General features: G+C 40.5%; 1 protein-coding gene across 1 annotated transcript in view; it reads right to left on the reverse strand.

Annotated features, from left to right (window-relative positions):
* The window catches only part of LOC129102211 (A-kinase anchor protein 2), a 68,721-nt gene that overhangs the window by 28,915 nt on the left and 11,855 nt on the right, over positions 1 to 27,951 (reverse strand). The window contains 7 exon segments of the mRNA XM_054612248.1: positions 495 to 577; positions 7,590 to 8,033; positions 8,036 to 8,416; positions 9,734 to 9,844; positions 10,726 to 10,747; positions 11,417 to 11,531; positions 23,464 to 23,585. Coding sequence (XP_054468223.1) covers positions 495 to 577; positions 7,590 to 8,033; positions 8,036 to 8,416; positions 9,734 to 9,844; positions 10,726 to 10,747; positions 11,417 to 11,531; positions 23,464 to 23,585 — 1,278 coding nt within the window.

Below are 27,951 nucleotides of genomic sequence, written 5' to 3' on the forward strand. Positions count from 1 at the left end.
TAAGAATACCCAAAAGTACAGTAAGGTCATATTACATTTACTGAGACAGATGTAATTTAGCACAAACTCTGTGGAAGTATATACTGTACAATGTGCAGGAGCCTGAACTAAAAAAAACATGATTATCTCACTTGAAGCAAACACATTAACCATATATTCTTCTCCAAAAAACTATCTCAGATATAATACAGTAGTTGTGTCTCTTGCATTAAGTTGTACTTGATTTTTTATTATTATAGGTGATGCTGTTGTTGGGCACTATGGAGCACTCTGTTCTCTCTTTGTCGGGCAATTCACAGACAGAAGGAATTTTCGAAAGGATAATCAGCTAAACTAGCTATGGTAGAAGTCATCAATCTGTTGTTTTTGTTAAATTATTATATATGCAAATAGCTCCAAATTAGCAGCCTGAATTTGTGAACTGAACTCTACTTTTAAGAATTGCCCCATTAGATGTACATAAAAACACACTCACACAGATACAGACTACTCACCATGGCGGTGTGAGGATGCCTGGTCGGAATGGGAGCTTGATACCCATTTGCTGTTGTCACGGTAACCCCCGTTTTGCCGTAACCTATGATAAAAGAAGATTTTTGTTTCATAAACCCCAACAGGATGTAATATGTAACATGCAATTGAAAACATGGAAATCCATCTGTCTCCCATCTGTAAATCTGTCATTGTGAGAAGCTATTGACACTAACGTGCATCTGACCTGTAATTATGATGATATTAGCAGCTAGTGATCTGCACATATGATCATCTGTCACTCTGGCAACCAGTCAATTATCATAATTGTGAGTATTATTGTTAATACAAACAGAGAAACTGTGTTTGCATGATACTAAATAAATCCTAAGAGATCACTGGACTCTGGCTGAAATAAAAAAAATAAAATCTTGACCCTGTTCTTTGCTGCTTCAGTGTCCCAGTTCAATCACGAGATGTCAAGTTCATTTGATTCTATATCTCATCTTATCATCTGCAACCTCATGACACCTACAGTCACTGCAGCTGAAGCAATACCACTGCTGTTAGAGTACAACATATCAACATGAATCTGCCAAAACAGGTTCATACTGTACTATGACTGTATCTAGCCTACCAACTCCAATACTGCTTTAAATGCTATATCCCCACTGTCACAGTACTTAGCTGTAACTGTGGTAGTAGTGGCCAGTGGAGGAAAGTACATTTATTCATACATACTGTACTTCAATTTAAAGTAATTTAAGGTATGTGTCATTTGCTTCTGTATTGACATTTTATGCTATGCGTCAGCTTCATTTCAGGGACAAATATTGTAATTTTTACTCCATTGCATTTATACGACAGCTATAGTAATTTTGCATATTGACCTTTTGTATACAAAATGTAAAAAGTTTATAAAATTTGGCTGAAACTACCCAACATTAAAATGCTGATAAAACCTTAATTCGTGAGCAATAATAATCCATTAATAATATTGCAGTTTACATTATATAACACTTCTGCACAATAATGGCCTTTTTCTTATAATACATATCTTTAAGTAGTATATTCACATGCGTTAGTGCTGCTTTAAATAATCTGAATAAATGTTACATCGGTTGATGGTAGGTATAGAAGTGGCAATATTTGCAATGGTATTAGTATTAGTATAAGTAGTAGTAGCAGTATTAGTAGCATCAGCAGTTGTAGTAATGTATTAAAAATACTCCCACCATGAAAATGAGATGTCGTAATTCAGGATCACTGTACATCTAATAGTTAGTTTTTTCAGTTGCATCTTCATCTACTACCTCAAAAAGATCTCTTCTACTTTTTTTTGCTTGAAATTTAACGTCCTTTTGTTCAATGTAAAGTTTAACTTACAGGAGTGAAACCACAAATTAGTGGAAAGTTACAAGGCCAAGAAGTAAGTTGTATTATTCTACTCTGATTTTGATCATTGCACTTCCTTTGAACTACGTCGGTGCAAGTGAGACCCTGTAGAAGTGTCCCTGCCTGAATCACAATGTCATGATGCATGCTTACAGTGAGAGCACTGAGTATGTGTGTGTGTGTGCACGTGATAGGCTGTCATAATTATCTGCAGTCATGGTTTCTGTTCAAGACACCAGGCTGTCATTGTGAAAAAATAAATCTATTGGTGCTCATTATCACTGAAAACACACCCATCCTCTGCACAGGAAGAGAATATATGTGTTTGTGTATCTGTGTGTTTGTTAGTCCTGTTTTCAGATGCTAGTTGTCATGACGTCTGTAATATAATCATTTATCACCTTGTGTTATGTCCTCTGGGGGGGGCGTCATGCTTGTGCTGCTGCCCTGTGCAGATCATGTGTGTTTTTTTAAACGGAAATCCGGTGACGGAGGCACATTATCAAAAGATAATGACATAGTGCAACTGCTATATGCAAGGAATATCGTTATCCATCTATTGTATCAGAAGATGCTGATGTCCTGAACAGTGTATTGTGTGTACACCATGTATCATATGTGAATGTTATCCTTGAAAGTGTCCTTGAACAAGGCTGTGGCCACCTCCGTGTTCATACAATACATGAGCAGTGTTTTAGTGTGGTAGGCGTATTGCTTTTCTTCGTTGTCTTCTCTGTTCATTGCTGTTTGGTATCAGTGACGTTACATGAGTGAGCATGCAGTGAAATTATCTTTATGCAATACCTAATATTGATACCAGGGGGGCGCCTCAGGGCTCCTGCAAAACAGCATGGGTGTCTGTTTATCTACCTATCTTATACTTACCTTCCTTAAGCACCAGCTACCACCCTAACTTATTCAGCTTCTTAAATACTTAAAATCCTTACCCTTCCTTAGCTGCTACCTCGTCCATAATTTTTGCAGGGTGTAAACTCATAAGGCGCCACAGACACAGTATGAGTCCCTACAGGAATGTTTGCAGTAATATTAGAGCAATTTCTCATGAGCAGTGGCTAGTAATACTGAAAGAGAGCGCTTACATGCAAGCTCTGCACTGCATCAAAGTCCTTGTACAGCCATACTTTATTCTTGGTTTTAATATTTCTAGCAGGAGAAGACAGTTTTATCTTCTTTTGAGAGTTATCCTACCCACATGTCAGTATCAGTCTTTAATCTAAAGGTACAGGCACAGGGCCTTGCACAAAAAACCTCAGGCCACATTTTCACATTAATCTTAACCAATGACTTTTCTGCATTCCATTAATATTTTATTGAGCTGGTTTTCAAGAATCTATTGCATTAAGTGCTCTCTGGATCTAGTAAATTTGTGAAACTAATACTGTCAAAATATTAAATGGTATTCATTGAATCAAAGCAGTAGCTATGTTATGTCCAACTCACTCTGACTGGGGCTTTAGGTTTGCACTTAAGTCTTTGTCAATTAAGTGTTGTTATTTATTATAATGAGCATAAACTGTACAAGTGAAAGTTGTATGAGCTGACTTTCATTTGTGAGTTAGTAATGCAATTTATTTTGTGTCTTATGTGACTCTCTGGGCAAAGTATCCCCTAAATTGAAGTTTAAAATGTGTGTGTATGTGCGTGTCTGTTAGTGGCAGTGGGTATTACGACAGATAGGGGTGCAGTAAGGACAGCTTGTGATCTCTTTGTCAGCAGCCAATGAAAAAAAGTGAATGTTAGAGACAGATGGAAAGAACAACAAGCAAGAGACGGCAGGAGGGCACTGGAGAAACTCAGCTTTATTGACCAAAGATAGAGAGAGGATACAGACATCAGAGGGAGAGAGAGAGAGAGAGAGAGAGATTGTGACAGGGTGAGTTGTCATACCCACAGAAAGAGAAAGGAAGAGAGAGAGAGAGAGAGAGAGAGAGAGAGAGAGAGAGAGAGAGAGAGAAGTGTGAACAATAGAAAATGGCTCCTTTTTTCTTTTAACAGTCCATACAACCGTGAGGGCAGGCAGACATGAAAAAAGAGAGAGACTCCTACAGATTGAGAGGAGTCCTGCAGGCGTGGCAGTGGGGCTGGTAAACTCAACTAGTATGTTGTTCTCGGTACAGCTCCTTGGATTACATCAAAAACACGCGCACACAAACCCACACAGGCTAACTGGATTGGTCAGGCTCCATTAACTAGAACTCAGCCTTACTCTTTTCTTCTTCTGTATTTTTAATGGGTTTCTGAGATTGTGATTGTATGTTCTATTGTGGGTACAAACTGCTAAGTGTTTCTTTGCCCTGTTGCACATTATGTGTGTGTACATTACACCTTGGAGAAACTAGAATGACACCTTTTGAGAATACATTTCTCTGCATGGCCCCACTCAATCTTTAAAACCAAACAGTCATGCAAAGTGTAGGTTTTTTTTGGCAGATTTGGGACACTGAACCGCAATGTTAGTAATTGTCCCCAGACCTCACAAGCCTTGCAGTTTGGAGATTAACCTTTTGAGGGAAAATACCAGCAACAAACTGCTCAGAAGAACCATTTTTGTGTTTTTTTTCCCCCCAACGAGTTCTGTTGGGGTAAATTCAAACCAGGAGAATAAAAAGTGAAGACGATATTGTAAAATTTGCTAGTATCTTTTTTTTTTAGTAAAACTGGTATTTTGCAGATTAATTACAACAATTACTGGCGTTGATAAAAAAAAAAGAAACATTGTAATTACCTATATCAAGCAAATCAAGTCAAATAGATGTTAATTTTTTACCTAAGTGAATGGAAACCAATGGCTGCCTAAAGGGAAAAAGTGTGTAAATGTGCAAAAATGTGCATCATGCTTTTGCAAAGAAAAATCTGATGGTTTGTGGTTAATAGGCTAGCATGCAAATCCAATGGTATGGTTATTTAAGATCCTGCCCCTGCACAATGTTTAAAGATCCTCAGATGCCTTCCTTCATGGCCAAACCGTCTGGAAATCGTAGCGGCCGCCAAGAGTTCAGAGAAGGTGGTTGTTGTCAGATGAGGGGGAACAGGTTGTGTGGGGGTTAATTGTGAGATTACACACAGCAAAGCAGTGAAGTTAAGAGAATGAAAATATACAAAGCTTGCGTTTTGTGCACTCATACAGTCATCATATGGCATCGCAGGACATCAGAACAATGTACCTATAATAATCAGAATTACCTCTAGATCTCTATATGTGGAAAATAAAATCGTCACTAAATAGAATATAGAGCGTATTTACATTCTGTATCTACACAGGAAACTAGACCCCGGTTGGGCCTGGTGGTGGCCAGTCACACAGCCAACTGGACTGACATCAGCAGTGGCCAATCACACTCAAGCAAAGTACCTCCCCGACAGGACAGCTTAGAGGGTGGATACAGCTGTGCACAGAGCCGTTTAAGGAGAGCGCTGATTCTGCCATAAACCTTTCAATGCTGGAAATGTGCTATTTGTTGCCAAGGAAATTGTGTCTGTCTTTCATTCTTTTTATGAGTATTATCAGAGTTAGTACACAGTGCATAGAAATAAGTTCTTTACAAAATGTCCAAGGCCAGTAAAGCTGTCAAACACATGGCTGAGGAGAGAGAGAGAGATAAAGAAAAAGTACCGCACTCTGAAAAAACAGTCTGTTGAGGCTCTTCAGGTTAGGTTAGGGAGGTGTAGGCTGTCTTTTCCTTCCCTCCCGTTTTGTTTTTCCATGATGTGAATAAATTATTTTTATATTAGGACACAGGTGGGATTTGAGCCAAGGACATCTCGGCCACTTGAAACCCACCTGAGCCACACAAACAAACACCAAATCACATTATTAGAATCTGAAGAGCCTCTCTAACCTCTTTTGTAAATGTGCGGACGTCTTCTTCGATCACACATCTGGCCCATATAACTTTATTGATACTCACTCTAACAACAGTATTTCTTTTGTAGTGTACGACGGCAAAGTGTAGTCACTAACTCTCTGAAAATAAATGCACCAGATGCCTATTAAGCATCATCATCTCTATTCCACGTAACATCAAAGAAGCTTGAAATGAAGCAAAAATCCTTCCAGAGCATCCATCATTATTCAATGGAATGAGGATCATTACTGCTTTTAAGTGCTTTTCTGAAAACCAGCCAAGTAAATGACCAAGAGTGTAATATAGATGATGTTATAGTGACACCCAGGCCACATTATTTGCAGCACCCTTGTAAACGAGGGCCTGGTTGTTGACTACAGCATGAGCTGGCAGTGTTCTCAGTCTCTTTGAATTGGAAAGAGTATAATGGATCTCTGGTGGCCATCTGCAGCGACCAAGTGAATTTAATGGACTAAAAGATAAACAAGAATTGGACATAATCTTTCTCTCAAAGCTCATTTGAGCACAGCTCCCATAATTTAGTAATATGGTATTGCTTGTTAATATTCATTATGCAAACATTTGTGCCCTGCTGTTAGTGGTAGTAACCCATGTTTGTCTTCATAGGTGGAAATACGTGTTCCTTCGCTGCCAGAGTGAACTCATTAAGCTGCCGTTGGCTTCCTGTGCTCTATTGCCTTTAGACACACTGGAAATGTTGGCTGTATAGATCCTACTGGCTGCCAAAAAGGTGTTCCACTGCTTCTGATTGGCTGTTGAGTTAGGAAATACTAGAATAGGAGGAAATGGCCTCAGCAGTGGAATAGCTGGAGTTAATGGACAAAATGACGGAGAGAGAGAGAGATAAGGAGAGAGAGAGAGAGTCCTGTTACTACTAACTACAATGTAAAAAAAACTCAGTTTCCCATGGAAACAGCAGTCCCAACAATTCAATGGCCTTTTTAAAAATTTCAAAACAAAAGAAAAAAAAAAGTTCAGATCACAACGGCAAACTGAAATACAAGCCTAATAGCAGCTTCTAATTATATCTTTTTTTTTTTTTTTTTTAGGACTATCAATGTGGAAGAATGAAGAGGCACATAAAGAAACCAAGGCAACCAGTACCCTCCTCTCCACCCTGGTCAGGGAGAGTCGGTGCAAGGAAAGGTGAGGGGGGGGGGTTGTTTGAGTTCGTAGGTCGGGTGTTGGGTTGCTTGTGTAGGTCTGTGTATATTTGGAGACAACAGGAGAGAATCCGTCGAGAGAAAAGGAAGTGGGAGGCGACTGAACTGAGAGATTAAAAAAATTACAGAGACCATGTCTGTCATTTTGAATGTTTGATAAACTGGCTTATTTAAAGGCCATGATCTGGCTGATTGTCCAAACTGTTCGGTTAGACCGCATGGCATTGTCTCTTATTGACCACTGAGAGTAGTTTTATATTACCTGGTTTAAGCTGTTTTTCTGTATGTCTGTTTACAATTGATATAGCAGCGTAACAACAGCTTAATTCCAGTGTAATTTTAAGTTATGAAATATACTGTGTTGTCTGAGGAGAATGGAGGCGTAAAGACAGAGCCTCCATGTTGACAGAGAGAGTAACCAAACAGCAGAGATGAAGAGGTAATAACTTAACGGAGTAAAAAGTCAGAGGTCAGTCAAGAGTGTGTGTGCGTGCATGTGTGTGCCAGCCGATCAGAGTCCAGAGGAGGAGGAGAAAGGCGGGGCTTCTGTTAGTAGCCATCCAGAGACAGAGGAGAAGAGAGGGGTGTTGTGGGTAATAATAAAAGGGTGGAAGAGGGAGAAGATTCAGTCACATGAGGATGCAGCACTCGCAGCGTTTCCTCTTGTCTGTACCTGTGGCGGGGGTGAGGCCGGGCGGAGGGGCCGCGATGGCGTCGGGATTGGCGGGGGGCGAGGAGCTGCTGTCGGGCTCGCGGCCATCGGATGACAGTTCCGTGCTGACGGCCTCAGACGTGGCCGGCCGCCCCGACACGAGGTCAGCCGCCGTGCCGTCGATGATGGACATGTCGGTGACCGTCTTCTCCCTCAGGGATTTCTCGTCGTCTTCGTCGATCAGGACCACCTCGGCCTTCACGGCGCCGTCAAAACCTAGCAGCCGCCTGCTCTCGCTCGTGTCCTCAACATCCTGGTAGCCGAGGAACACCATGGTGACCGGGTGCTCTACGCTGGCTTGTGGTGTGGCGTTCAGCTCGCTGCCCGGGTGGGCTGAGGAGCCCGGCTGGGTTGTGATGGGAGCAGAGGGGGCATCATGCCAAGACGGGTCTCCCTCTGGAGGATGACCTGGGCTGGCGGGCTTGAAGGAACGGATGGTGGGGCGCAGGAGGGTGGAGACAGATCATCCAAGTCTGCTGGGGAGACATAAGCCTGCGGGGCAGCCGGGGTCACCGTCACCTGACCCCTGCCGCCATCTCCTGCTTGCACGACAGGTCTGGCAGCCCGCTGGATCAGCTGATCGACCTGCGCGGAGCTCCAACCGTTCTCCATGGTGTTGGTGGACACCCCCCCAGAGGAAGTGACCTCGTAGACCACCTTTCTGCCATCGTCGTAGACCTTGATGCCGCGTGACGCCGCATCCAGCGGGCTCACGCGGTTGGCCGACAGGACGCGCTGCTCGCCCGTCTGCGGGTCATGCTGCACGTTGATCTCCATGGCAAACATCGCTGTTAGGAGGGGAGGGGAGGGGAGTGAATGGGAGGAGAGACAGGGAGGAGGGAGGGTATGATGCAGAGGGGAGGGGGGTTTGAAGTAGAAGGTGAAGGGATGGGGAGGAACCAGTGGAGGAGGTGGGGGGGTGTTGGGAGGAAAAAGTGGAGGGAGTGAAGCATGAGGATGGGGACACAGTGTTCTCTGAAAAAACTGATATCTGCAACTGCAATATAAGTTTATTATTCAAACTGCTATATGTGTTATTAGTAAAACACAAAAAGTAACATTAACATTATCCTTTTCGAGATGCAAACTAAAATAAAAATATAAATACCTAACTTTCCCTCACTAATCAAAGTGAGGACAAGTATATCTAGTAAACTACAGGCATTTTGTGTCAATATTAAATACCTAGTTAGTTAAAGCAGTGACAGCTACTGTATAGTAATCGCCTTCCTTAAAGACTGCCAATGAAATTCTTCACCTTTAGTCCTCACACGGTCAACCTCGACAAAAGATACTTTATAAAAGCATTTGCTTCTGCAGTAAGGTATATTTTCAGTTAATCTTGCAGAAAAAATATGAAGAGGTTTAATTCTGTTCTTGCACCTGTCTTTTGATGTAAAAGCTTTATCTTACTGCAGATAAATCCTAAGCAAAATGTCATCACGCTGCCCCGAAAGCTGAGCTTTTATTTTGTAGAGCTATTCCCCACTGCAAAGTCAGCACCACTGAATACATGAAACAACCATGGAAGATAATGAACTTCACAGATTTCCATTTACAATCAAAAGTTTTTCTTTTTCCTTTAAACCTACTAAAGCTAAAAATAATATACCTAGTGCGTTAATACAGGTAGTACTACTAAAGTAAAACTAATGATTTGTCTACAACTAAAACTATATAGTAATACTATTACAGAGACTAAAAGTAATGCAAATTAATTAATGCATTCGATTTAACAGTCTGAGTTGTAGTGAAAAGTCATCAATATACAGCACACATTCTCCTAAGTAAGCTCAAATATTGATCTAGTGCCTGATGTCCATGTGCTTTCCAGTATACAGTATGTGGATACACACTGGCTAAGTGTGTGTCGTTCTGAGTTTATGACTGCGTTGGCTGCACGTCTTTTAAATTAATAGTCCATATGATATTTGTCGCAATTCATGGGAACGTGTGAGTATCCATGTCTGTCCACCCTCCATGTGCGCGTGAGTTGTCCTGGTTATAATCCGACTTGGCTGCGGCCCAAAAATCTTCCTGTCCTCCCCTCCTCCCTCCCTCTCTCCCTCCCTCCCACTCTCTTCTCTTCCCTCCCTCTGTCTTACCAGGTCTTGGTATGGCAGGTGGGCCAGTCCTGGGCTGGGTGGCCAGGACGTCGCGGTCAGGATCGGGGTCCGTGCAGTCCTGGAGCGGGGTGGACATGCAGCCGATGGCATCTAGTGAGCAGGAGCAAAGGGGGGGAAATGACACATGATCAGGGGGACGTTAGAGGCCGTGGAGGGGGTGGGGGGTGGGGGGGGCATAAACACACGTACACACAAACACACACACACACACACACACCTCAGTGATGTGTAACCACACCCTGACACAAAAACACACACACGCACACACACAGCCCAGCCCCCCATCAGAAAACTAACCACACCCCTAAGTGACCCTGCCCGTCCCTATTCCACACACACACATACAAACACACACACACACACACACACACACACACACCGTTCTACCTCTCCTCATCTCTCTGTTTCTGTGTCCACGGCAACTCCAGCACCTCTGAGGTCCAGTGCTTATGCAGCAGAAGCGTGTGTGTGTGTTTGTGTGTGTGTGTGTGATTGCAGGGACAAAGCTTTAGGGGCTTTACAGGGCTTGCTGGTGAATAGGGGGGGGATAAAGCCAGCGACTGCAGGCTGCAGAGTCATGGCCTTGGGTGTGTGTGTGTGTATGTGTGAGCTTCAATAGTCTCGCTGAGCCGCGTCCTGTGTGCGTATGTATGTGCGCTTTTTTTGGTGCATGTGTGTGTTTGTGTGCAGGTATAGATATTTCTATGGGAGAGTCCGTGGGTAACGTTGAGTGTGTGTTTGGGGGTTCAGGAGCGTGCTCTGGCCTGCATCCCTCCTGCCTCAGCGAGACTATTATTCCCTCCACACGCACACACACACACACACACACTAACACACACAAACACACATAGAAATAGAAAGAGAGGGACCCCACTGCTAGGAAACAACAATAACTCAGGGGAGGACATCATCCCAAAGAGGTGTGTTTGTGTGTTTCCAGTGTGTGTGTTTTGTGTATGTGTGTGTCATACCTCCATCACGGGTCATCAGACTCTGAAAGACAGAAAAAAAAAATGTTTTTAGTATACTTTTGAAAAATATATAATTTATTAACATTATGGAGTATGGAATATATAAAAAAAAAATAGATGATATTACAGATGTTTGTTTCTTGGAAAGCGTTTAAGAACCAACGATAAGTGTGGTCTTTTCTTGTTAACCACCATCATCCAAATTTCTTTGCTTAATTATTTAAAGAACTACTTCAAAAATCATTTTAGTTAAGTTTGAAAAACAAATTTCAATGACACCTCTTTTTTAGAGCTGCACTTCCAAGTGAATCAGTGTTTTACAATGCGATTAAAGATTAACTGCTCTGTTTTGTAAACACAAAGTTCATTCATTTATTTCATTTATAGATAGCTTGTGTTTTTAAATGGCAGCTAGGTCTATAAAAGCTGCTTTTTTTTTTGCTTTTCCAAAAACAAATGTATTTATGCGAGTAAAAAAGAAAATGCAATTTTAGTGTAATTAAACAAGAAAATGGGAAACAGCCAAGAATTAAAAAACTCTTGGAAGGAGGGATGGACTGGTGATTGCACAACTGTGCCGTCAGTACTAAACAGTATTATTAGCATACGCTTTTTCAAAGCCACCAATTTGTAACTCTAGAATCACCCACAGAGTTCATAAAAGGTTCTCATAAGTCCATGTTCTTCATACCTTCTGCAGGTCTTCTATCGAGCGCTCCGTCTCTTTCAGACGTTCCCTTAGAGCCTGCTCTTTGGCTGATATCAGAGACTCCTCATTCTCCAGTGTGCCGATCTCAAACTCCAGCCTGCAAGCACAAAAAATACAATGGACATTACCTCTCATGGTATTGGAAAAGTTGAAGAATCAAGGAGTTAAGGCCAGGTTAAGTCTAATAATAGGAATTAAAAAAAAGCTTTATATAAATAAGTATATAGATAAAGTATTTTTTTTCCCTGAGAGGATATAGATTGCTTCCCAATAATAATTACATTGCTTTTACACTCAGTAATTAGAGATACAATGGTGAGCTAGTGAAAAAAACAGCTGCTATTTTGTGTATCTCAAAATGCTAATGTCTTTGCCAGTAATTAAAATGCAGCATGCCCTAACATATTTCTTCTATACTGTAGGATTAGGCTTGCAGGGACAGATTTTATACTGAACAGTGCATTTACACCACACTGTTCAGGATAACATCTGGTTAAAATATTTTTTTTTTGGTGAGGACCTTCTCGAGACATCAGTAACATTCCCAGAACTGCACCTAAACCAGACTTATGAAGACATACATTCGCGCACACACACACACGCACGCTTGCATGGACATTTAAGACAAGCATGTAGCAACAATAGTAGGAAGCAGTCAGGGAGGAGGACCGGGGGTTGCTTCCTCGCTCACTGCCAGCACTCACAATACTTCAGAAAGCACTCCTCTGGGACGCAGGGAATTTGTACGTCAATGTTTGTGAGCATGTGTGAGATATAAAGATATTAAGGTCCATAACAATGCTGCAAACAGTGGGTAAGAATCAGTAAGCCTCGCTCATGATTGGACCATTTGAGAGACCGTTTTATCAGAAGCAGCTCAGAGAAACAGAAATGTGTAGGTTGTTAGTTGTTAGATATTTCTTACATTTGTTGTTACTAACAAAATCAAAGATTGTGTATTTAATGTCCGCCAGAAAACCTGGTGCTTTGGCTCTGATCTCCCAGGGGAACTAAGCTACCTGAGGACTGTACTAGTGCACTAGATATACCCTTTTTCAAAGCTTTGATGGCTGTAAGAACCAAGTACCATTCTTCAAGATCTCTTCTGTAAGAAAGGCCTGGGTGCGGTAGAGCAGTACGCATGCACACTGTGGTGTATTGGGTTGTTCTGCAGTAAGAAAAAAGCTTTTGTTTGCTGCATCTGTCACACCAATCTGTTATTTGTCTCTGCTGAATGTTATCACGCACCACTTTTCGATGTGAAATCTTGTTTGTATCGGAAGACTGAACAAAGTATAATAGTTTCTTATCATGAAATTGGCCTTGTGTAACTGTGCCCTTAAGCCAGTGTCTGGATCAGAATAATCAGGGTCATTCAGTGTTACTTCAAATCACAAGATTCAAGGTCTATGTATCCAAAAACAAGAGTGTTTTGTCTGTTTTTACGGCGAGAATGTAACAAATATAGCAGCGTGCACGAAAGCTATTTTTACACAACAGTCGGAAGAGAGCCAGCATCTTGTCAGAAGGTATTGTCCATTATCATTAGGGCTGGGTATCTGTTATCAGTGCCTTAAAAGGTATTGACAGAAATAACCCAGTACCTAGTAGTATAGAAGCTTCTTTGTACCCAAATCTAGACGAAAATGACTATTTGTATGGTTCTGCTCATAACCAATCACCACAAGCGTTCTTTGAATTAATGCAGCCTGTGATTGGCCCACTACTGCAGCAGCCACCACTCATATAGTCTGAGGTGTAGTGAAGCCGAGCATGGTGTATTTGACGGAGTTGGCAGTTCAGCGTGCTGAAGCTTCTGATAAAGATAAATGTTGTGGTGGTGGTGGTATTAAACACAACTGAATGCTTCAGTTGACATGATGGATATCGAATGAAAACAAGTTGTCAAATTAAGTACACTGTTGGTTTCGGTATCACTTTGAGGGTACTGATATTGGTGGAATTATCATTTTTGAAACGCTAACCAGCCCTTATTATAATGCAATATATCAGGCTCATATTCGACTGCAACTTTATATACAGTACATATCTACAGTATATTGTAGAAGGCATTAAGTAGGTGAAAGTAACTTTTTTTAACTATGTTACATGACAACTACTGTCAGCACGCTTAACTATTCTTGAGTAACTTTTAAGTATTTTCTCTAACTTAATATCTGAGTGTATTTTGTGGTCTAGGAGTCTTGACAGTGGTTATTTATAAATACAATAATGCTGGACTGTACATTCTGAATTCAACTCAGGCCTTGCTGGTATTTTAAACAATTGCCCGACCTTCAATTGAGCAAGAGCCACACCACAATGTGAATCAGATCATGTAATCAGATCAATAACTGGTGTTAATTGTATAATATACCTATATTCCTATATATATGCTTTTCAGGTTTTTGAGTACTAGGTGTTGCACACCTATGAGGCCACAAGACTGCGTGCATGCTAACAGGAAGTTGGGAAGAATTGAGTGGAAGCAACACAATAATGCATCATTATACTTTCAAAATATTAAGCTGTACGTAAAGCTGATAAAGTCGGAAATCATGAGGTGTCCTTCTTTACTTATCGTGATAATTGTGTTGATGCTACAAGCTAATTCATCCCCAAGTAAACAATCAAAAATATACAGACTCTTAACATGTCAGCAGCAGAAATAGGAAACAAACTGAATGATAAATGGTTAGCAAACAGTCATTAGACGGAGGAGTCAATGTCAGTCAAATGTCTTTTGGATAAACTGAATTTATTGTCCCTTTAGTGAGCAAGTTAGATTGCTAGCTGTCGGTTCACTAGCTCAGAATTGTAAGAAGTTTGTGTTCCTTAATACATGAAAAACCAATCTGTCCTGTCCCTACTTGCGCCGATTATGAAAGTACTCTGACTCTGCAGACCAGCTAGAAATACTACATACTTAATTTACAGTAGGTAGAGGTGGTGGGGTCAGATTATCCCCCTTTACAGCTGTTATACTGGCAAATAGGATTTAAAACATTGTGTCACAACATCATTGCAAAGCTTTCTAACACACAAGCTGAACATTGTCAGTAACTGTGTCCATCAGGTCGCAGACTGATAAATCCCTATGTCTTGTTTTAACCTTACTTATATATTTTTACTCTGCAGCAGATGTCTGGACCCCGTTTTATCTCATGTGGCTACTCTTTCCCGCTCCTCCCTTTCTCATTTCCTTTTTTTCCCCCTTTCTGGCGGGAAATGGATTTTACTTCTGCATCCTGTAAGCTGCATGAGGTTATGCCAAGCTGGGCTAGAATGTGACCGCAGGAGAAAGCATGTTTCTCATCCTATTACTTCACTGCTACTTAAGGCACTGCATTATAAGGAGGATCCTACAAGACTTATTTTAGAATTACTCATGGGACAGGTCATTCGTTATAACCCTAGAATATACTGTCTGATCATAAATACATTTTTGATTGAATTTAAATCCTCTCTTTGAGCATGACCTGTCCAAGCTAATGAAAAAAACCCTCCTGCAGGGATGCTAACTTGTGTCTGTGATATCTCATGTACTTTTCTACTTCAGAAAACATTTAGTCGGTAAGACAGAAGGTAGAAAGGATGCTTCAACCCCCCTGTATGGTATTTAGTTTATGTGCAGAGCAAAGAGAAGCATGCTGGCACAGATCATATTTGTGTCTGACGCCCTCTAGTGATCAAACCTCAAACATGACCTAAACTATGAGCACAGAAGAGAAGACCTAACATGATCTATGGATTGTTTCTGGTCCTTTCCTATGGCTTAAAACCCTATAAGGAGTGGAATCTCAATGGAATGACCACACAATATTAACTGTCCTATCAATCACTAGATGTTACCTCAATGTCTATACATGCTTTTATTCCACATACAGTCCAGCGCCTTTTTAGAATATGCAATAAGTACATTGCTACATAATTAAATACTATACAGTATAAACTGCTATGCATATAAAACACCTTATCAACCTGAAATTTCTCAGATTTCCGGTATAGAAGAGTGGCTACTGTTATTATGATTTTGTGTGTGTGTGTGTGTGTGTGTGTGTGTGTGTGTGTGTGTGTGTGTGTGTGTGTGTGTGTGTGTGTGTGTGTGTGTGTGTGTGTGTGTGTGTGTGTGTGTGTGTGAGCCATGACCATGACACTATCCCTCCTTCCCCTCCACTTCCTCTCCTTAAACCTGGTAGTCTGGCTGTGTGACTATCTTCTATCTGTGGCAATCCTAAAAGAGACCAGTGATGTCACCGTCCCGCCCTGTCAACCAACCGCAGGCCTGTTGCCATGGATACCTCTGGGTGGGCAGCATCCGCTTTCCACATCATACAGAAAGAGGAAAAATCAGACATCTGGTTTTATGTGTGGTGTGTGTGTGTGTGTGTTAGAGACACGGAGACAGGATGAGAGAGGAAGTCTAACCACATTGTGTTTTTATACATGATACTGTGTGTGCGCGCTGTGTGTGATCTGAGATTTCTAGGTACAGTTCTTCTCGTGGAGTTGTCTCAGTACACTTTCAAGACTCTAAGGAGCTTGGGGGACTAAAAAAATCTGAGGTTGAGGTAGAGATCAGTGGGCGAAGTCAAGGAGCCATAGTTTTCCCAAGCAGTCCATGAAGGGAAGTAGCTAAAGTTTAAATCTATATAGGGGAGTTCAATTTTGTCTCACTCTTTTTCTGCTCATTTTTCCTGTCACCCTCAGCATGATGGTGCAAAATAAATAAAACAAAAGAATAAATAAAGGTTTGTTCGAGACAGGTTTTTATTTTATTTCTCAACAATTATAGTTCTTACGTTATTTACTGCTAAGCTCACTATATCCAGCTTTAATAACAACAACAACAATAATAATAATATTACAAATAATAATTGTCACAATAATAATATAGTAGTTGTAGAACTTAGTTATAAGCAGATATAATTGTTTATTAAATAATTTGTCAACAACTATGACTCCTTCTGTGGTCGTCTATAATTGCAGGCTGGTGGATCAACATATAATGAATGACAACATAGTAAAACAGGGTTGCATTCATGTAAAACATGTCTTTATAGAAGTGGTATACTTGTTGACAAATACAAATGCATTAATATGAGCCATAAACCATCTAAAGTAAAGTGTTATAAAAATGGGGGTTAAAGTAAAGTGTTATAAAAGACGCTTTAGTATGGCAATTTTTGACAGATGCATCCTCTGATGTTTTTCACCAGTTCTTCAAGCGCTAGCAGTTTCACAGAGGTGATGAGATTAATGGTTGCAAATAAAAACTGTGTTGATCTGTGGAGATTTACCACATCTAACACAGCAGCTATGAACATCTCTGGGCTCCACATCCAAACCGCAAACACATTCAAAATCAATAAACAGCCCAATGAACCATGGTGAAGCTAAACAACAAAAAAAGTCACTGGCAACTCCATTATTTGCCTAAATCTAAAAAAAGTGTCTGTTTTACATTGCAAGTTAAGTTGAACAGACACTACATTACTACACATCAGGCAAAGTTAAGGTTCAAAACTTTATCTCTCCATAACCATCCTCTAATACACAGAGGCATATATATATATATATATAGAAGCAGGTGGAGATTTTCAAATATCCTGTCATATATTAGTCTGCTTCTTCCTGTTTCTGTGTTGACACCATACAGCTATTTGTTCTGTCCTACTTCTGTCATGAATGATTTACTGTCACAGGCAAAAATTCACACACAAAACTAAAGATAAATTGCCTTTAAGATGTATTTCTATCTCTGTCCCAAGTCTTCATCCTTACTATTGTTTACAGTTTAAAGGGTACAACAGGGAAAATTACATGTTGTGCTGTAGGCAACATGACAGGGCAAAAAGAGTAGATACTATATCTATACACCCAGAGTTATTACAGTACAGAAGACACTTCAATTGTAACAAAAAAAAAAGTTATTATTATATTACAGCATTCTAAGGTCAATGACTTAATATGCTTATAATTTAATAGTTCTTGAGTCATACTTAACCTAAGATAAAATAAATGTCACATAAATGCTAATGTCTTATATTTCACTTAAAATGGCCAGGAGAAAAACTATGAACGTCAGCACTTACAAACTCAACTGAAGTAGTACTCTGTTATGTCTCACCCCTGTAATGATGTGCAATTATACAGCCAAGGTAGCAATTCTCATAGTGAAGGGACCTTTGGAGGTGTTTATAATAACACATTCAATAGGGCTGAATAATTATACACCAGTTTCTGATTAATAGAAGGGCTGTCGTTGAGTCCCAGCTCAGTCCTTGTGAGACTCTCATGAAGAAACACAAGTATCTATGTCAATATTTGTCATTTCTGTATGTAGTTTGTTTTAATTCCTTTATGTTTTATCAGTCTATCATTCGTTTATTTTGCTTATCACTTAATTGTTCAGTCTATGAAAAGTCTAAACATAGCAAAAAATGTCAGTCACAGTTTCGGAGAGCTCAAGGTGAAATTTTCAGATGTCTAGCTCCGTATGACCAAAAGTCAAAAACTTTAGTTAACAATGATATGAAACAGATAAAAAGCAAATCTTAACATTGGAACAGCTAGAACCAGAATAAACTTAAATTAAACAACTGAAGTGATGAAGACATTGTAGCAGAAAGTACTGTCAATCAATTGTTTAAGCTCCTATTTAGAACATACAAAGGCATTTTAACACCCATAATATCATAATCATGATATGTTGCTCTAATATTAACAAAAAAAATAAAGTACGATTCAAACTAAAGGGTCCCTATAGGGATAATGGTGAAATGACCTCCATCCAGGGAATATACTGTGTATTTTCTGCATGAAGTTGACATTCTTATTTGGAATGACTCTAAATGAAAGAAAAAGTTTTGATTTGCTTAAATTATATAACTTTAAAATCAAACAAAAAGGAGGGTGTGCAGGATAAAGGCCAGGTCACAAACAATGTCCCCAAGGAATGACAAGACATTTGTTTTTTAGGTAAATGGCCGTGACGGAGTACCTTTTCATTCCTCTGTATACAAAATCCATTCTGCATGAAAATATTTGATTTGAAAACAAGATAGAAATCAAAGTTAAATGTTATGTTTTTTTGCAGATTTGGAACACGGACCAAGTGTGTTATTTTTACAAGTTTATTGTAACCAGGGACTTTGGTTTAGAGCTTATAAGAACCAGGAGGCTGTGTTGGATCTGATTTTATCTTTAGTTGACATCTTGAGCTCTTCAATCCAGTCTATCCTGTCCTGGTGTCTTGATCTGGACAATGCCTCATTTAGTGACTAACTCTGTACTTTGAAGCACTTTTTATATAGTACAATTTAGGTGTATTCAGTTTGGTTTCACTGCAGTTACTTTCAGCTTGAGCTAAAACTGTTGATAAGCTCAGAAATGAAAACTGCCTTGCTTTTAAAAAAAAAACTATGTGCTCTCATACTGCCACTGTGAGGAAAAAGACAAATATTCTTAGAACGTTATGTAACCTGATACATGGCACTTCAACGGGTTTGCTGCAATAAGTATAGTTTGCTCTTGCCAGACTGCATGCTGGACCACATGTATCCTTCTCCACCAACTCCATTTGTCTCTTCAGTTTAGTTTAGAGCAGAGGTCCTCTCTTCTGGTAACTGATTGATAATTGGACAAGATTTGATCTTATTGATCTCCTCTAGAGAAATAAGGTCACTGCAGCAGCAGGATTTAGCAGGGAAATTAAGATTAATAGTGATAGTACACATAGCCTCCATAAAAACAGGAAAATAAACTTTTTTATCGACGCAAAACGTAATTGAACTTACAAACTTACAAACTTTAATATCTTAAATGATCATACTTTTTCTGGAAAAGACCAAACAAAACTTCTCCTAATGGCTCCTCTAACCAGTTGTGCTGTAGCTGTGGCAGGGCACACGGCATACAAACCACACCGCTCCCCTACAATCATGGCTACATGGAGCCATAATCCAAAAGTAGCATGGTGTGGGTACTGTTCGGGTCAGTGCCACATTGTGAGAGGGCCTTTTTGCTGCTGTCTCTGTTTACTTAGTCTGTCCATGTAATGATAGGAGGATCTGTAAAACTACCACCGTGCTCTCTCATTCTGTCTCTTTGTGTCTGTTTGTTCTCAAGGCTCCGCAAAGCATGCTTCGTCTGCTGCAAACGATGGCTGCTATTTTTTCATCGCATGGTGTGTTCCCTTAAGTTAGCTTACAACAGGGGAAAAGTACCTCACAAACTGCTTTTATTTCCAAACTTTTCTTTTTTCTTTTTATCGGTCTGTGCTCCCAGGGCTCTATGGCCTTAGGTATATGTTGGAAATAACCTGTTCAAAGATTTCACTGTTCGCTTCTTTTTTTTTCTCCGTCATTTTATGCGATTTCCAGTTCAATGTCGCCAGCAGGCAGCACTTACTGTAAATCACCACACAAAGACACTGCTGTTGTCCTTGTGTCTTTGTTTTTTACGGCGTTTTCCAGGATTGCATGATCAGATGGATAATCTGAATGAATGCTTTTGTTGTTTTATTTTGCTTCTTTTCAGTTCTCTTTATGCATTGAAAGCAGAGTTGCACTACAGTTGTTACAGACACAGCTGTTCCTCCTCTCTCGAAGGCTCTCGCTTGTGTGTCCTTCAGTGCATGAAAAGAAACGAGCTTCCATAAAAAAGCTTCTTGCTGTCTTTGTCACTTTCTGTCAATAAAATGTCCACCAGCACATGTGTTATTAGTCTAGCAGCCATTAAATTGGGAAAAACAAGATGTCTACGCTTCTGTGCTTTGAAGTTACAAGACAGAGGTGTTTTCTTTACGGAAATCCAGGTTTGCAAGTGATTATAGGTTTAAGCTCGGTTAATCTTTCCGAAAGGATGGTAGGGGAATTGTGACGAGGAAAAGTTTGGATCCTTTGTACGCACGGAACCCCCAAGAAAGGTTGTGTCTGACGGTGGGACGCGACTTTGGCCCTGCAGACCCTCGCAACCCTTGCGGATGTGTCGAGAATAAATCAAGCTGTAGTCTACCTCTTTCTCTTTCACACACAGATAATGTGTCCATATTCGTCCTGACTATCCACCACTATCCCTATCAGTATTGGAAAGTATCTGGTTGCCTTGGTTGTGGGATATTCTGGGATGGTGTCCCACAGAGTGTAAATATAGATGACACACCCTCTGCCTGAAATACACACACACACACACACACACACACACACACACACACACACACACACACACACACACACACACACACACACACACACACACACACACACACACACACACACACACACACACACACACACAGGCGTGAGCTGTCTATCATTGTCTTCCTGTCCAAAACATCTAAACAGAAATATCAACCGCCTTCACAACAAGACACACCCAAATGAATAACTTTTTTCTTTTAAGTCTTTAGTATTAATTTAGACAGTTTTCCCTCCTCAGATAGATTTTTCTAAGGTTATTTGTGTAAAACAGTTTTGTTAAAAGCTTTCAGGTTTACGATTTGTTTGACCAAAGGCGCTCCTCAGACTCCCACACATGTGCTCTGTGACTTCGTGTCACCCACTGGTAGAAGACTGTTTTCTAAAAAAGCCTTGAGAATTTAATCCCAGACAGCTGAGCTCCTCTTAAAGCAGTTTCCAGGACACATCTGAGACCCTGGCTCACAATGGTGATTGCTTGGGAATTGCGTCTGCTGCATTGCTTCTGTATAAACATGCGAGTAAAATGTCAGGTTATCCGATCCTTGCTATAATTTGGGTCTGTTGAGAATATAAACTAGAACACACGCACACACACACAAAGGGGAAGTGAGGCATTTTCTAGTCAATGATGGATGCTTTGGTGGTTGTGCATACTGAAGCTTTAGTTTTATGCGGTAGTTCTACTTTTCCCTTTTTTTAAAACTTAGTTTTACTTGGTTTTCTGCTGCCTCTCTCTAAATGGCTAAAGCAGAATTTCGCTCTAAAAAAAAAGTGAAACCACACCAAAAACACAGCCATCTTTGTGGTTTTAATTGCTTTTGTAAGTAAAGAAAAACCCCAAACTACCATATCTCCTCTCTGAAAAAAGAGTGTCAGACAGCTAGTCTATTCACCAGCCGCTGAATGAAGTGATTCAGAAGAAGCAGCTCCACAATCACAACTGTACTTTTGGTCCACAATGCTCTCTCTTTGACCATTCACTGCGGTCCTGTTTACACCAGAGCCAATGTTACCCCCGGTCGTTCGTGACGACGCATGATGTTGATGTTATTCCAGCGCTGGTGATAAGCTACAGTAGCTGCCGGGCTAACAGAGACTCTTTCATCCACAGATTTGATAGATGAGGAGGTGGAGCGTGAGCCTGATGCCAAATCGACCCCGAGTCCCTCCACTAGCCTAATTTTACTGAGCATGCTTTGATCTCCATTGCTAGAATGCATGAACTATGGAATAATAAATCTGCATTGCGTGTTGGCTGATTAACTTCGCTACCCACTGCTTGAAACTGACAGAAGTCTGCCTCTCCGTCCACGCCACTATTCTGTGTCACATTTTCCTCCACTCTTTGCAGCACGGTGCCAGTAGTGAACGCTGCTTTAGGCTATGCTATTGGTATTTGTCATGCCAAAAACAAAGGGAAAAACCAATTTAGAGGCTTTTCGTCTCCAATTTTAATTTCTGGGGAATATCATGAGCATTCAAAGGCGTTTTTGTCCGTGCATACATTATTACGCAAAGGCAGCACATGAATATCTGATGTGCAAACAAACAGAAATAATGTGAATGTAATGTAAGATATAGTTCGGCCTTCTGTCTATGGAAAACTATGCTCGACAATTGGCCACCAATCCACCAGAGAGAAAGGCAGGGTGCACTTTCATTTAATATAACATTAGCCTTCACTGCTATTTCATCACATTGGGTTGAATCATACATGTTTGTTTCTTTAACGTACTGCGTATGGACAGCTCTGAAAAAATCTAAAAAATAATTGTAAAAAATAAATAAAAATGCTTGTCCTGTCTCCGACATGCCAAAGTGCAGCCCTGCCCAATTCTCACACCCAGCAAATGGAGAACACTCACAGCTGGGCATACGAAGTTAGGTTGGCAAGAGCTGGCTGGAACTTTATTCATAGTAATGGTGATCTCATGCCCCAACTTCATTGGGAAATGAGAAATGCCTATCTAACAGCAATGCTTGATGGGAATCAGGAAGCTCCTCCCAGAGACACAAATGCAGGAAGTGCCCACAGAATCACATCACTCTTTTCTTTTCCACCTCTTTCAATGATCCTCTGCCAATAACGCCCTGCTTTACTTTCCCTTTCTTCAACTCTCCTCTGTCTTTATTCCTTTACAGCTCTCGTCTAATCTGTTTTTAGAGCAGATGAGTACAGTAGCTCTTGGTGTTTGTTTTCACAACAGTGCACGATTTTGCTCTTAGGCAAAAGAAGTGATAGATATCAGATCTGCCTTGCACAATCCCACAGCTCCAATACTTCTCCAGTTACAGTGTGTGTGTGTGTGTGTGTGTGTGTGTGTGTGTGTGTGTGTGTGTGTGTGTGTGTGTGTGTGTGTGTGTGTGTGTGTGTGTGTGTGTGTGCATTTTAACCACTGTTCTCAGTCTGTTTCTGTTGAGCCACATCTATTCGCACAGAATTAGAGCCCTTTACTGGGACTCTGGTTTGATGCTTTAAATATGGCTGATGTAATTAAAGCGTTCTATTGTTGATGTCCTCTATGTTTGATATAGTGATGAAGATATCTTGTGTCATTTGTAGCATCACATGTGGTGCATAATGTATGTTACTGATGTAGTCCCATATTATTTCAGTATTTCCAATTTGGACTTTGTGGATAAGATGTAAAAAACCTGTGCCAGGTATTTTGGGAAATATATAGAGACTTCACATTCCTGGAGAGAGAAGCAGATGTGTAGTAACAAAAGCAGATGTGTACGTCAGACCTGATCTGCAGTGCCAGAATTATCATGAAAACCGAACAAAGCCCAAAACGAGTGTCACTGTGGTGTCTGTCAGCGTACCTATGTATTATGTCTTCCAGCCTCTTCCCTTGTTCTTCATCCTGTTCCAGCTGTTTCCTCCGCACACCCTCTTCCTCCGCTCCCAGTCCCTGGAGGAGCCATCGCTCACGCGTAGATTTGGACTGAGGAGGGAACAGAGACACATTAGGGTGATGTTACATATTAGCAGCCATGTTAGCGGTCCTCCTCCTTCGGCTGGACAATGAATGTGACTAATACACTTACACTTACAGTTACTGGTACAGATCTATAACAACATCATAACGCTCTTCAAATAGCACTTCTTCTCTAACCTGGTTTGACATCATTAACAGCCAGTGGGCCTCAGTTATGGAAAGTAATTTGTGAAAAGATTTGTGAGATGACTGCCAAGCACTGCTACAACAAATAAACAAACACGTAGGCCGACACTTGCACACAGATTTTACATAACACAGATAAACTCTTAACTCAGCTGTTTGCTGAAGAGAACTACAGTTATCGGTGATATGTAGCAAGTTCTCTTGTTACATACACTGAAATATTTGTCGGCATCATGGTGGATTAAATACAGAGGTGAAAGTACCAATCGTCTGATCACACGGGGTTTAGTGCGTTAATGTGTTGAAGATGAATGCCAAAGCAGCGTGTTTATGTCTCTAATGGCTGCTCTCTGTCTGGAGCAGACAGTTACCACAACACAGTCGAGCCAGAACACTTAGCTTCACCTTTGGCTGTATGCTGTCAAACTGTTGCTTGGCTCTAGGTCGTAGTTCTGACAATTAGCAGTACACACACACACACACACACACACACACACACACACACACACACACACACACAAACTCACTGACTGACACACACCACAGAAATGATCCCAAAGCATTTCACCACCTGCTGTCAGAATGTGGCAGCTGGACTGTTTGTTTGTTTGTTTGTTGGAGTGTGGCTGCTGCACACCTACATAGCCAAGCTAACCTCACATAGATCTTGTTTATCACTTGGAGTTGTCAGTCAGAAACATTCTGAATGAGACTGAATGGATGTACTTCTTTCTTAATCTGTATGTGGGGTAAAGAAAACATAATTTAACCAAAGGGAGAATGCTGGCCTGTAGCTGACAATGACCTCTGACCTGCCTGTGGAATTTTATCATTTAATAACAATAAAGTATTACTGAAAAAGAAGCATAATCGCATGTAAATAAAGTGTTTTTGGACCATTTGGGAAGTCAACAAAACAGCGTTGAATAAAGTAGTGTGGAATAATTAACCAGTTGTTTCCTCTGAGAACCAGCCCTCTCTCTGCTCTCTCACGCTGTTTAATATACTTTCCATTTCCTGTTGAACTGTAACACACAGCTACTCTGTGGTGGAATCTTTTAAAGGGGAGGTCTGGGGGTATGCACAGAGGATCTACGCTGTTCATCAGATACCGAAATAACCTATTTTGAACGGTTAAAGCATCAAATCACCAAAATGCATAACTGCAAGAGAGAAAATCAAACAAAAACTGAGGAGACCATGCGTTAACGGAAAGTGCTCGGTATATCTTAACTCTGAAATCATCAAGATGTTTACATGGTCCCAGACTCAGATCAACGCCTCTATTCTGGAAGGCTTGAATCCTGTAGCCAAGAGGTTCTTATCAAATCCCTGGGCTCCAGTCTCCATTTCCTCTCCCAGGGCCGCCACGTCTCTGGAGAGAAGACTACAAAGCCTGCTTCATGCTGCCTGGCTGTGTGGCACTCAGAGGTAATGGCCATTAAATGAGACTGTGTGACCAGATGCTGATTACATCTGGAGTTCAAGCCTGTTGGTGTTGTATGGAGGGAAACTAAACTCTGTAGGGGCTCCATTCACTGTTTAGCTCAGTGGATGATTGAGCAAAGCACGAAGATGTTTGGGTTAGGGTGCATTTAGATGATCTGTGTTACTTCTTTTCATTTTTCTCTGGGGGGCATGTGAAGTACAAAGGGAATAGTTAGGAGACTCAGACCATTTCATATATTAAAGATAACTGAATGAGGGTTTTTTTCATTCAGACTTTTGGGTTGTTGATCTGTTGGTGCTGCTTCTTTCCTTGTTCACCTATACTGGGTCGATAAAATGCCGAAAACTTAAGTTGTATAATTTCCTGTGCTGCAGGAAGGAGGTACCAGACGCCAAGCCAAGTGGGGCATTCCTGTGGCCTGGAGGTTAAGGAGCTTACCATGAACTTTGGTACATCTTTCCCCAACTCTCTCCCCTCACTTCCTGTCATCTCCCCAGTGCCAGCAAACTAATAAAGTGTTTAAAACAGCGAAAGGAAAAGCTTTTTTTTACACTGGATGTTGGCTGAATTAGTATCAGTTATGAAAATGCAGCTTGTAATTATTTTATGTTGACTTCCCCAGGAGGGTTGTGCAATGCAAAGGTATCATGTAAATTTTCTCAAGTACTGTTACTAAGTACAAATTTGAGGTACATGTACTTTAATATTTTTAATTTTAGCTAATTTCAATTTACACTTCATTTTAGGTAGTATTTACTTAATTTGTCGAAAGTTCTATAAATATTTTCATCCCCTCCCTGTCCAGTGAAAACCATGTATCTCCAAATGGTTGATTTTAAATGTTTGTGATAAACTGCAGGAGTGTTCCTTTATGTGTTGAGAAAATCCTTCTACTTCTTAAGCTAAATAAATTATTTAAAAAGCCTCTTGGATCAGCTTTTACTGAACCCATGAAAAGCTGACTTTTAGAAGATATATGGCTTTCTCAGGACAGGTACGCTACAAACACATGATGATCTAATAGTAACTGATGCATTGCTGTCACTTAAACTACCCGACACTAGCTTAAGGAGTTAGAGTTGGTTAGACCTTAAACATCTAGCAGTAAAATGCAACAGAATCCTACACATTAAAGCAGCAGTAATATTAATCCAGAAAAGACATATAGTTAAAATATTGACAGGGAACATTTTACTGGACATGAATACTTTTAGTTCAAGTAGTCTAAATTTTGCTATTAATAATTACACATTCCATTTAAGTAAGGTATATGCAGGACTTTAACTTGTAGTGGAGTATTTTTCGGTGGGTGGTATCAGTACTTTTACATCAGTAAAGGGTTTGAATACTTTTTGATTGAACAAAAACAACACAAGCTAGTAGTCTAATGCAATGAAATGTCAGCAGTTAACATCATATGTAATTTGTTATGATTATTACTTCACATGCACAGTTACCCACATCAGGTCAAAAAGGAAAACAGAAATGAAAACAGACAACAGCAGATTCAATTCTTCAGCATTACATTCAAGACACCTGACCAGTAAGGCTGAGTAGTTTGAATGTATGTTTTGCAGCTGGGCCCATACTGTAGAAATCTGGCCTCAAGAATGTGATCAAACCTAAGGTACTACAGCTTAACCCACATTAATGGTTCCATGCCAAATACACACTGTGCGCATGGCTTTAATCAATGTTTCTCTTTTGTCGATATTTCCATAAGTGGGTGTTAAATGCTGGAAAACTCCGGCATGTAGGAATCAAACTTATTTAATATTGGAATGATTCACGCCAAGTGTGTTTAAATGCTCTAATTAGAGAATGGAATGTATTTTTATTGCAAATATTAAAGCTGGCTACCATACCTATTTGTAGTATAATGGGTACACACAGCCTTTTTCCCAACCCACCCTGCATCTGTACTGCATTTAGAGCTGCAGGATTTTCCATACAATTAATGCTAGCCTGCAACAGAGTAGTATGCAAAAAGTGCGAATCACATTTACTCACGCATGCATTCTAAAGATATGACGGGGAAACTGAAATTAAAGTTCATAAACCTCAAAAGCAGAAGACGTAAATATGAAAATGAATAGGATGCCTTTATCTGGTGTGTCTTCACCTGACAGGGCAAGTTAGTGTTTTTCTGAGCTTGAGCGCGAGGTCAAGGGACTAATAATTCATTGGTTGAAAGGTTCAAGAACTCCACATAAATTACTGATGTCTGTAAACTGTTCATTTTTTTTCAAACTCAACATCCGTCAGCAGTGTCCCCGTTTACGCACTTACTATTTGAACGTCAAATCAATGTTTACTCTAAACACAATCTTGGCTTGCCGGTAGCGGCTGGCAGTAATTATTACGGGGATATGTTTATGTGTGTTTTTTTCTGGGAAAAAAGAGAAAACATCCAAGCCTGGCGTGCTTGGCCGAGGGAAATTCTGAGAGTCCCACACACCAGGAGCGCTGAGATTTGGATGCTTCGATGGAATGGACTCGCTACCTGTTAGCCAGAAACTGATTCACACTTTTAATCCTGCACACAGGTAACTAAACACACATGCACGTCTTACAAAAGCAGCATGCATGAATAAGATGCCCACATGATACATCTTTGAAAGCACACTCTGGCTCTTTAATGCTCTGTGACATTTCAGGTCAAGGCAAGAACTATCATTAGAAAAAAAAAATAGAAAGAGGAGTTGATTGGATAAGGAGAGATGAATGACTGTCACA

The sequence above is a fragment of the Anoplopoma fimbria genome, chromosome 14 (assembly GCF_027596085.1).
Source record: "Anoplopoma fimbria isolate UVic2021 breed Golden Eagle Sablefish chromosome 14, Afim_UVic_2022, whole genome shotgun sequence".
Lineage (NCBI taxonomy): Eukaryota > Metazoa > Chordata > Actinopteri > Perciformes > Anoplopomatidae > Anoplopoma > Anoplopoma fimbria.